At 49.4% G+C, this 12,279-nt stretch overlaps 1 protein-coding gene across 4 annotated transcripts in view; it reads left to right on the forward strand.

Moving 5' to 3' along the window:
- ZER1 (zyg-11 related cell cycle regulator) overlaps positions 1–12,279 on the forward strand; it is a 387,007-nt gene that overhangs the window by 317,113 nt on the left and 57,615 nt on the right. For all 4 annotated transcript variants that reach the window (XM_085614054.1, XM_085614056.1, XM_085614055.1 and 1 more), the window contains one exon: positions 3,993–4,090. In XM_085614054.1, coding sequence (XP_085470180.1) covers positions 3,993–4,090 — 98 coding nt within the window. The remainder of the gene's footprint in view (positions 1–3,992; positions 4,091–12,279) is intronic.

Here is a 12,279-nt window from a genome sequence, read left to right on the forward strand (position 1 = left end):
GGAGGCAATCCATTTATGAATAGAGACTGCGTCTGCATTCGGATCAGAAGATAGGTGGGGACGAGTGGCTTGCAGGGCCGCACTTAAGTCAGCCTCATTCAAATTTTTCCAATTTCTCTTTAGCGTTTTGATTCATCAGGCTGGCAGTACGCAGGTCTTGTTCCTTCAGGCTGCCAGTACACAGGTCGTGTTCCTTCAGGCTGGTAGGACACAGGTCTTGTTTCTTCAGGCTGGCAGTACACAGGTCTTGTTTCTTCCGGTTACCAGTTTGCAGGTCCGGTTTCTTCCGGTTAACAGTGTGCAGGTCCTGTTACTTCAGGCTACCAGTGCACAGGTCCTGTTTCTTCAGGCTACCAGTGCGCAGGTCCTGTTTCTTCCAGCTTCCAGTGTGCACGTTGTGTTTTTTCAGTGCACAGGTCTCAGTGTGTAAGTTGCCAGTATACAGATGTCAGGTTGTAGACCTTATTTCCTCAGACTGACAGTTTTCAGTCCTTGTTTACTAAGGCTGCCAGTGAGCACATTATATTTCTTCAGACTGCCAGTGCACGTCTCAGTGTGAAGGTCTTGTTTCTTCATGCTGCCAGTGTGCAGGTCTTGCTGCTTCGTGCTAACAGTGTGTAGGTCTTGCTCCTTCATGCTGCCAGTGGGCAGGTCTTGCTTCTTCGTGCTCACAGTGTGCAGGTCTTGCTTCTTCGTGATCACAGTGTGCACGTCTTGTTTCTTTGTGCTCACGTATGTGCAGGTCTTGCTTGTTCATGCTCACAGTGTGTAGGTCTTGTTTCTTTGAGCTCACAGTGTGCATGTCTTGCTTCTTCGTGATCACGGTGTTCAGGTCTTGCTTCTTCATGCTCATGGTGTGAAGGTCTTGCTTCTTGATGCTCACAGTGTGCAGGTCTTGTTTTTTCAAGCTGCCAGTGTGAAGGTCTTTCTTCTTCATGCTCACAGTGTGCAGGTCTTGTTTCTTCGTGCTCAGTGTGCAGGTCTTGCTCCTCTGTGCTCACAGTGTGCAGGTCTTTCTTCTTCATGCTCACAGTGTGCAGGTCTTGTTTCTTTGTGCTCACAGGGTGCAGGTCTTGGTTCTTCATGCTCACTGTGTGCAGGTCTTTCTTCTTCGTGCTCACGTATGCAGGTCTTCTTTCTTCATGCTCACGGTGTGCAGGTCTTGGTTTTTCATGGTCACATGTGTGCAGGTCTTGTTTCTTCGTGCTCACTGTCTGCAGGTCTTGTTTCTTCGTGCTCACAGTGTGCAGGTCTTGTTTCTTCATGCTCACAGTGTGCAGGTCTTGCTTCTTTGTGCTCACAGTCTGCAGGTCTTGTTTCTTCGTGCTCACACTGTGCAGGCCTTGCTTCTTCATGCTGACAGTGTGCAGGTCTTGTTTCTTCATGCTCATGGTGCTCACGGTGTACAGGTCTTGCTTCTTCATGCTCACAGTATGCAGGTGCTGTGTCTTTGTGCTCACGTATGTGCAGGTCTTGCTTGTTCATGCTCACAGTGTGTAGGTCTTGTTTCTTCGAGCTCATAGTGTGCAGGTCTTGCTTCTTCATGCTCACAGTGTGCATTTCTTGCTTCTTCATGCTCACAGTGTGCATTTCTTGCTTCTTTGTGCTCACAGTGTGCAGGTCTTGCTTCTTCATGCTCACAGTGTGCATTTCTTGCTTCTTTGTGATCACAGTGTGCAGGTCTTGCTTCTTCGTGCTCACAGTGTGCAGGTCTTACTTCTTCATGCTCACAGTGTGCAGGTCTTGTTTCTTTGTTCTCACAGTGTGCAGGTCTTTCTTCTTCATACTCACTGTGTGCAGGTCTTGCTTCTTTGTGCTCACAATGTGCGGGTCTTGTTTCTTCGTGCTCACAGTGTGCAGGTCCCGCTTCTTCGTGCTCACAGCATGCCGTACTTGCTTCTACGTGCTCACAGCGTGCAGGTCTTCTTTCTTCATGCTCACAGTGTGCAGGTCTTGTTTCTTCGTGCTCACAGTGTGCAGGTCTTGCTTCTTCGTGCTCACAGTGTGCAGGTCTTGCTTCTTCGTGCTCACGTGTGTGCATGTCTTGTTTCTACGTGCTCACAGTATACAGGTCTTTCTTCTTCATGCTCACAGTGTGCAGGTCTTGTTTCTTTGTGCTCACAGTGTGCGGCTCTTGTTTCTTCGTGCTCACAGTGTGCAGGCCTTGCTTCTTCGTGCTCACGTGTGTGCATGTCTTGTTTCTACGTGCTCACAGTATACAGGTCTTTCTTCTTCATGCTCACAGTGTGCAGGGCTTGCTTCTTTGTGTTCACAGTGTGCGGGTCTTGTTTCTTCGTGCTCACAGTGTGCAGGTCTTGCTTCTTCGTGCTCACGTGTGTGCATGTCTTGTTTCTACGTGCTCACAGTATACAGGTTTTTCTTCTTCATGTTCACAGTGTGCAGGTCTTGCTTCGTCGTTCTCACAGTGTGCAGGTCTTGCTTCTTTGTGTTAACAGTGTGCAGGTCTTGCTTCCTCGTGCTCACAGTGTGCAGGTCTTGCTTCTTTGCGCTCACAGTGTGCAGATCTTGTTTCTTCGTGCTCACAGTGTGCAGGTCTTTCTTCTTTGTGTTCACAGTGTGCAGATCTTGTTTCTTCGTGCTCACAGTGTGCAGATCTTGTTTCTTCGTGCTCACAGTGTGCAGATCTTGTTTATTCATGCTCACAGTGTAATTAATGAACTGTCAGCTGTGATATAAATGGAAGTCACTGGACAACCTCAGTATTATGTTATGCCTCGTGAAAAGTTTTAGAATGTCAGCCTGCGTGGAGAGGGCTTATGTAGAATGTTCGTAGCGTTGCTGGGTTATGGGTTGAGAGATTCTATGTATTTTTTAAATAAGTGAAGGCGTTGCTATGTGGGCGGATGTTTTCCGTACAACCTGTTGCCTCTGCTGTTTACTCTCTGTTAATAAACGACTTCAAGGACCCCTGGCTCCGAAGTTATCACTACACTTTGTATACAGGGGTGGAGAGAGAGCGAGAGAGACAGACAGACAGACAGAGAGAGAGAGAGAGAGAGATAGATATGATGGGAGTGGAGACGAAAAGTTCATTAACACAACCCAAAAATCAGCTCTAGGAGCCATGCTTGTGCTGTGCAGCACCAGTGCAGCACTGTCACCCACGCGCGCATTGTGCTGTGCAGCACCAGTGCAGCACTGTCACCCACGCGCGCATTGTGCTGTGCAGCACCAGTGCAGCACTGTCACCCACGCGCGCATTGTGCTGTGCAGCTCCAGTGCAGCACTGTCACCCACCCACGCGCGTGCGCTCCTCTAACATTAGGCCCAAAGAGCAGCAATAATGCAGGAAATGCAGAGGTTTGCCAGAGCTCTAACTCTCATCAGGTTTGACATGGTGCTGTTCTCGAAGGTTCTGGCAGTGTGCCTGGGGCTGACCACATTTGTTGTGGTATAGTCATACAGGACTGGGTTTCTCCTCATCAAAACAACTTTTATTTCGGTTAATATAACCATAGAAAGCACAACCTCATTAAATACATCAATTCAAATTTCATCTAAAATATTTACAATCCACAACATTACAAATACAGAGATAAAAGTGCTATAATAAACATTTAGAGCATTTTAAAATTGCAATCCTTTCTTTTTCCGCATAAGACTGACTGCAAACAAGAATCTTATAATACCAAACACTATCTCAGTTGTGAGGTATCTGTTTTCAGAATTCTTAGAGCCTCTGAGAATTTCCTAGTCATCAGTCTTCAACATAAATGGGTTTATTGCAGCTTTCACTCTTGTGACAAAAGCATTAAAAATCCTCCCTGTAGGTCCTGTACTTCGGGGGCTGCACCATTAGCAGGGCATGTGTGACCTCGTGTGGTCGGGGGGACCCTATTTGTGATTTTAGCCAAGGTTGTGGCTGGAGAACTAATGTTGCACATTGGAAGTTTTCTTCACAAATCTACTGTAAAACTTGTGCAGCTGTAATATTGCGACGATTACCACTAAAAGATGCATTGTGTTTGCAGGTCCTTCGAGCCCATCCTCCGACTTCTGCCTCAGGGGATCTCTCCGGTCAGTCAGCACTGGGCCACCTGGGCCTTGTACAATCTGGTTTCTGTTTATCGTGAGTACATCTGTGTTTTAAAGAGTTTGATATATTTGCATCACAGTTCATGACACACCCTTTGCCTTGACACCATGGCCTTGGGCTGGAGCATGGACACATGGCTGAACACGTGTAGCTGCTCATGGGAGGGCCACAGAGATCTTTCATTCCCGGGGTCGGGGGACTTTGTCTTTGGTTCTTCTGCTGCATGTTGGGGAAGCAGACGTAGAACTTTGCCCGATGGATATATCGTGTAGGATCTGTAGAGGAGCGTATAAGCCGAGCACAAGTAAGATTGCGTCTGATAAGAGTAACATGTCTGCAAGCGTCGTTACGAGTGACGTGGTAGCCACGTCTTCATACAGGTGACAGACGAAGTCCTGTGCCTGTGGAGGATGTGCCCACTTCTCGTTGGGCCAACAATGGCCTCTCGAAGAATATCCCTTATTCTGTTCTGTTCGTCAGCTGTTGCTTGTGAACACCGACCTCCCTGAGGTGTCTTAGTGCAGAATAGAACACGTTAAAATGGCCGAAGAGGCTAAAACCATCCCTGTCTCTGTCCTCTTTCTGAACTGAAGATGTCCCGGAGCCTCTCCCACGACGGAGGGGGACGAGCCCCCTGAGAAGAAGCCCCTTTGTGTCTGGAGTGCGGGTGGATGAATAGATTCGCCGAGGCCCTTTTTGGATATTGACATGTGATGATTGCAGAAGTTCTCAAACCGCCCCTCTTGGTGGGAGGAGCCAGTACAGATTCTGCATGAGTTCCGAAATATAGTATCCGTGAGGGTCTCGGAACCACCAGCAGCAGAGCTCAGGATGAAATACTCTGACATTTGTGAAGTCAAGGTGAATCCTTAACAACAATTGTTCGAGCTGAACTTGTGGAAGATGCAGGACTTTACTCAGGGTTTAAGATTCCGGCAGTGTGTGGGTATTAGATGGGCTATCTAGGTTAAAAGGAGAGCTTTTTATGGAAAGTAACAGTAAGATTCCCAGCCTGCTGGACGCGGATTGGTGGAGTTCCCATCGAAGGGGTCACCAAGGGTCTCCCTCCGATAGGATCGCTGTAGTCGCATCAGTGTTAAGCTTCAATTGATTCCACAGGATCCACTTGGAACTATTATCAAGGCACGCGTGAATATTTCTATTGTATTGTAATTGCATTTATATAGCGCTTACTACCCCTGACGAGGCGTCGCAGTGCTTTTTCAGCGAGTAGCGCGCTTCTCCGGGACCCATAGAGGATTAGTGTTGAATTAGTATAGTGAAACATGCATGTACATTTGAAGTGGTGGGGAGGTTAGTCCGTTATTAGGATTCAGAAGGATAGCAGAAGGATAGAAGAGGAAAAAAAGGTTTGTATTTATATAGCACTTGCTACCCCTAATGGGGTTTTGAAGCACTTTTTTTGCAAGTAGCACGCTACTCTTGAACGTATAAGGATTAGTGTTGAATTAGTATTGTGAAACATGAGATTAATTTGAAAGTGAAAATGTGTCTGGCCGTCTAAAGTGCACATGGTCCGCATAGCAGATGTGCGGCCATGATGAATAATCAACAGGCATTGAACAGTGTGGGTTAATGGAGGATCCCTGGGAACCTCACAATGTACCTTGTTCAAGTGGCTTTTAGAGAACGAAGAGGTCAACTACCCACGTGTGATCCCCTCCTTACCAATTTCATAAAGTCAATGAATAACAACTTAAGATAATGAAAAGGTACTTGGTGCCTGGCTCCCCAGAGGGTACAAGGAAAGAAAAACAGTCTGAATAAAAGTATATGTTTGTAGCATTTGTTGCTGTAGCTTCACATGCTCTGCATACTCCTGCTATCTAGTGTTGGGCTCAGACATTTGCAAGCTGTTTATCTTCGAAGAAGTCTTTAGAGGCACAAGGTATATGGTGTCTCTTCCCTTGATCATCGGCCCAACTTCAGGTTACTTTTTTCCTCCATCGGGTTCGGACATGCACGAGCATGGCTCTGGCGCTGTTTCTACACTTCAGTTCGGGCCTAACCCCTCTATTCCGACTCATACATCTGGGTTGCCTTTCCTTCAACCGACATCTTCTGGAGTTCAATCTGCAACAACTTTTGCACTGCCGGGGCCTCATGCCCCTCACCTTCAACGATCTTCTGATTTAGAATGTACACAGGGTGATGGGACAGACACCCTTTCAGAATTGCCTGTCCCGTGGTCACATTTGGATAGAGCGGGAACACCACCATTTTGCATGGCAACGGTTAACCTTGACATCTTTTCTTAAACAGTGAACATTGACATTTGACGCACAATTTGTTGCATGCCAGTGCAGGATAATATTCTCGGAAATGCCGACGACATGCCTTGAGTGTAACACAAAGTTCCCGTGGACCAGCCACCACCAGGTGTGTAACCTTTGCCTTTCTTCCTACTAAGACAACACCACATACAATCAAAGACCCCATCGGTGCCTAAGACATCAGCGTCAAAGACACCGCCGGGTATGAGGGCCCGATTGGCACCCAGACCATCGTTGTAGAAGACACCTTCTGTGGAGGGCTCCAACCATTCAGAGCAGCTGATCCTTCAGCGCTTTTAGGAGGAACTTGACGCAAGACAAAAATATCTCTTTATCCATCCCCATACTAGCACGATCTCCACAAGACTGCCTCCCAAGACTATAGAGACTTTGCCTTGGAAGCGGAAGCCAACCTTTCAAAAGGAACTTGCTTGGGAGCCTCCCCCAATACTCAAACGCAAGAAACGCAAGGACAGGGGCACTAGCTCTATTTCATTTGTACCTTCAACCCCTCCTCCTCCTTCACCTTCTCCACCACCACTCCATACTTCACCACTTCCATACTTGCCAGAGGGTTCCCTCACTCTTCATAAGTGCAAGGCAGCCACCTTCACCCTTTTGACCCCAACAACGCACCACTTGATCCAGCGCCCTCTGATGATCGATAAGATGACTGTGATGTCAATCCCCTGGGGGGACCCAGACATGGATCAATATCCAGCTAAGCCGTCACCCCCAGATGACACAACTACTTACCACAAGGTGATGAAAAGTGCTGACGCTTTCCACATGGTGGAAATGCATGCCCTTAATCAAAGAGGATAGTCCAATTTCTGCCCATGCTCAAAGGGATGCTAAAGATGGCTGCAGACATGTCTAAGGAGCCAGGCATGGCCAGGGTGGTAACACCTAGGGTGGACAAAAATATAAGTCCTCCACCAATGACCCACCTTACATCAGGGGTCAGGTTGTCACATATTCTTTAGTGGTTTATACTGCGTGTAAGCACGGCATCTCTGTGGGAACAGGTTATACTCCTCAGCCCAGTAAAAAGAGTGAAGAACTTGAGGCTGCAGGAAAAAGGGTAGTTGTAGGAGCCACCACCCACTGGAGAATAGCAAACTCAGTTGGCTCTCTCTCCAGGAATGACAGAGCACACTGGGATGACGTGTAGGAGCGAATTGAACACCTGTCTGATGAGTTCAAACAGAAAGGGGAGAGCTAGTGGCTAAAAGGAAGACTCTTTCCAATGCCATTGACCAGTGTGCCCTAGACACCTTGGATGCCGCTGCGCGGGTGTCAACACCAGTGCCCTAATTATGTGCCTTTTCAGGCTAAGCATTTTGGGTTTTAAACTTAAAGTCCAGCAGCATCTCTCCAACTTGTCCTTTGAGGGTGAACATCTTTGTTCCGCAGGGTGGCCGGATGCTGGAGAAGATAAAGAAAGACGCTGACACTGCCAAAGCTATGGCTGCCCTCCAGACCTCAACCCTGAGAGTCTCCTGTCGGAGGCATGCGTACAGGGCTGGTTCGTAAACCACCTCCCCTATGCCAATCTCCTCCTTTTGGAGGCAGCAGCAGACCTACAAGCAGTACACACCACAAGGCTACACAGGTGTGCCCACAGAGGCAATAATAGCAGACAGGGGCAAAGAGGATTCTGGCAAGGGAGCCTCCACTTCCCCCCCATGCCACACATCACCTATCGGAGGGAGACGCTAAGATTTCCTTCCATGCTGGCAGGAAATTACATCTGACAAGTGGGTCTTAGCAGTGTTGCCACAGCAACTACCTAGAACTTCTCAAAACCCCTCCCAATAACCAAGCCAGCAAATACCGCGTTAGCAGAGAGCATCTCAGCCTCCTCTTGTAAGAGGTCCAACTACTTCTGCTCAAAGGAGCCGTAGCACACGTGCCCCCACAGCAGTGGTGCAAAGGACTTAACTCTCTTTACTTCATAATACCCAGAAAGTCTGCTCCCTCAGACTCATGCTGGACCTCAGGCCCCTCATCCTCGCTGTAGCTTTCTGCATGGTAACCTTACAGGATGTCATCCCTCATCTGCAACAAAGCGACTTCATGAGGGCCTACCTTCACATCCCTATCCATCCTGCCACAGACGCTACCTGCATTACTTGGTCAGTGGCCACCATTATCAGTTTAAGGAATTACCATTCAGTTTCACCAAATGCCTGGCAGTGGTCACCACACACTTAAGGAGGGGGAAGGCATCCACGTCTTCTCCTACCTTGACAAGTGGCTGATCAAGAGTGCAAGCAAGCCCCAGTGCTTATTTCACACCCAGGCTACCATCTGCCTCCTCCACAGCCTCTGGTTCACCATCAGTGTCACCAAATCTCTCCTGCTACAGCTGTAGATACAACCCTTCCTAGGATCAGCACAAGGAATGCCTACCCCAGCCTGCAAAACGTCTCAGCATTTCAGCAGCTTGTGCTTCTTTTTCAGCCCAATCTGTACCTCACAGTTGGAACTGTTCTGCTCCTTTTCAGCATGATGGCCTCATGCATTGCTGTACTACTCCCATCCCAGCTACACATATGCCCGCTGCAACAATGCCTCTCCACACAATGAGCACAAGCAGAGGGTCTAATAGAGGATCCAGTGTTGGTGAAGGCCAGCGTGCATCGCTGTCTGCAGTGGTGGAACAGCAATGACCTTTTGCACGGTAGACCCTTTCTAGACCTCAGTCCACAAGTCAGCACTACCATGGATGCTTCTCAAGCCGACTGGGGGGCACATATCAATTTGACTAGTACCAGGAGCGTGGTGCCCACATCAACAGGGACACCACATCGACCCACTTGAACTCTTAGCAATTCATCTCGCCTCTAAGCCTTCCTTCCAATCATTCAGGACAAAGTGATACTGGCCAGGACGGACAACATGACCGCCATGTCCTATCTACAGAAGCAGGGTGGCACTCACACCTTGCCGCTCTCCTTCCTACCTCAGACCATTTGGCATTAGGTGCTCTACCACGCGCATTTACCTGCTGGTGTGGAGTACCTTCCTGTGGTGAAAACGACCTTGCGGACTTGCTCAGCAGGACACACCAACTAGTCCACCAGTGTGAACTCCATCCACAAGTCCTCTTCGGCTACTTCCTATGCTGGGGAAGCCTGCAAATAGATCTCTTTACCACCCACAAAAACTAGGGTTCGAGGCATATGAGCTGCAGATTACACACTTGTGCATAGATCGCCATCTGGTGTTGGGCCCGGATGTTTGCAGTTTGTATTTCCTCTTGGAAAGTCTTTGGAAGTCACGAGTTAGGTGACTCCTCCCTTGGATCGTATTGCGCATGGGCTTCGGCTCCATCCTCAGATTGTTTTTTTCCGCCATCGGGCTCGGATGTAATCTTCGCGCTCCGGTTCCAAACAGATTCCAGTTCGACGATCGACGCGCAATCCTCGCCCCAATTCGCGGTATTGTTTCGGACGCGATCTCCACACTCGACGCGACTTCGACTTCTCATCGGCACAGACCTTCGGTTCCAGTCGTCGACGGCGGCCTTCGGGCCTACCCAAGCTACGGTCCTAGCTAATGGAAAGGACTCCATTTAAAAAGTGCCCTCGATGTGGGTCCAAATTCCCCCACAGCGATCTCCACGAGGTATGCAATCTCTGCCTCTCCCCTGAACACGAGGCTCTGGTCCAAAAAGACTATTCGAGACCGAAGAGCCAGAAGAACCATGGCACTCTCCTCGACAAAGATTCCGGACGACATCTTCGGAGAAGGCGTTGACGCTCCAGAATAGCCTCACACCGACGAGGGACTCGTCAGCGCCTCCGAAGCCGACGACTCAGATGTGGAGGACATCACTCCGGCACAGAGGGTCGTGAGTACTAATCTACCCCCCCCAAACCCTCGCCGGCACCGAATAAGGCTTCGGTCACGCCTTCGCCTCCGGGCCTAGGCAAGACCAGAGACACTGCTTCACACACCGCACCCTCGGGCCCGGTAAAGAAGCCAAGTAAGCCTTCCGGCGGCTCGGGCTCGAGCCAGCCCACCGTCGGTGCCGATAAACACTCTTCGGCACCGAAAAAGAAACCGGCCTCCATCTCGACACTGAGCCCCGCACTGAAACACTCGGGGTCGAAACCCAGCTCTTCGGTACCGACACCACCTTCGGTACCGACTAAAGCACACAAGGCCACCAACACTTCGAAGCCAAAACCCATCTCGGCGCCTACCAAACAACCGGAATTTCCTAAGCATGGTTCCAAACAGCAAACCGGCACAGAAAAACATAAGAAACCAACGGCCCGACGTCTTTGACACCGACGGACCAACCAGCCTCAACAGAACTTTTTACACCGGATCCCTTACAAAAAACTTTAACCAAGGATCCCAAAACTGGACATTTAATGCTCTCTATCAAAAAGAGACAGTTGGAGAAACCAGCTCCGCCTCCACCCCCAAAGAGGAAGGACTCTGCTACCTCCCCTTTCAGAATACCTTCCCCCACCTCCTCCACCGCCTCCACCTTCTCCTCCGCCACCGCCCTCTCCACCCCCACCTCATCATTCCCCAACTCCGTCTCCGGATGATGATGATCACGGGGATCCATATGATGATATAGGGGATGCACCCCAAGATTTACCTACAAGGGACCCCACTCCCACAGGCTCCCCAGACCCATGGGACGATTATAATATCCCTGACATCCCTAACGTCCCACAGGATGATCTCTACCCTTCCAGACCTTCCCCACCAGAAAACTCATTGGGGTTCAAGTATCTATTACACTATCACGGGGTAGATCTCCATACCGACCCTGTGTAGGAGGATTTCCTCCTCGATACGTTTGACACCACACATAGGACCACCTCCATATTGCCTATGCTCAAAGGCGTTATAAAACCTGCGCCAGAGGTCTTTAAAGATCCAGTCAGAGCCAGGGTCATTAACCCGCGCATCGAGAAGAAATATAAATCTGCCCCTACAGATCCCTCCTACATTAGAGGGCCTGCACCACTAGATTCTCTAGTAGTCTCCACCGCACGTAAAAGGGCCAACTCCCAGGCATCAGGCGAAGCACCACCACCTGACAAAGAGTCTAAACTCTTGGACGCATCTGGCAAGCGCACTGCATCACAAGCTGCCAACATATGGCGTATCGCCAATACACAGGCGCTACTCGCCAGATATGACAGGGCCCATTATGAAGAATTGGAAGCTATAATGAACCATCTCCCTGATAAATATAAAGCTAGGGCCAACGAACTTATTCAGGAGGGCAAAACCATTACTAATACCTCCATACGTTGTGCCTTAGACGCAGCAGACACAGCCTCTAGGGCTATCAATACTAGTGTCCTTCTCCGCCGCCATGCCTGGCTAAGGATATCAGGTTTTAAACCAGAGGTACAAGCCTCCATCCTTAACCATCCCTTTGACCAGGAACACCTGTTTGGCCCCAAAGTGGATGACGCCCTGGAGAAAATGAAAAAGGACACGGACACGGCAAAATCCATGGGAGCCTTACAATCTCACCCTCCCAGACGCTCCTTTCGCCGCTCTTCCTTTCGGAGCACCTCCAGAGGCTACTCCTCAGACGCCGCTTCCACTGCATACAAATCCCCTACTCAGTCCACGTTTACAAGGGGTTACCAAAGAGGCGGCTACAGGGGCAACAATAACAAAGGCAGAGGCAAAACAAATACCGCCCGCTCTGCCACCGCGCCTCCTCAATGACTTCCCTCCACTTCCCCCAGACCATCACACTTCTGTCGGGGGCAGACTCCAACATTTCCTTCCGGTCTGGAAGACCATCACCTCAGACAAATGGGTAACACAAATAATTTGGTCAGGCTACTGCCTAGAACTAACATCTACTCCCCCAAACATTCCACCCAGACAACGCCCGATGTCACCAGAACATCTACGGCTACTCAAGCAGGAGGT

Source organism: Triturus cristatus, chromosome 1_2 (genome assembly GCF_964204655.1).
Source record: "Triturus cristatus chromosome 1_2, aTriCri1.1, whole genome shotgun sequence".
NCBI lineage: Eukaryota > Metazoa > Chordata > Amphibia > Caudata > Salamandridae > Triturus > Triturus cristatus.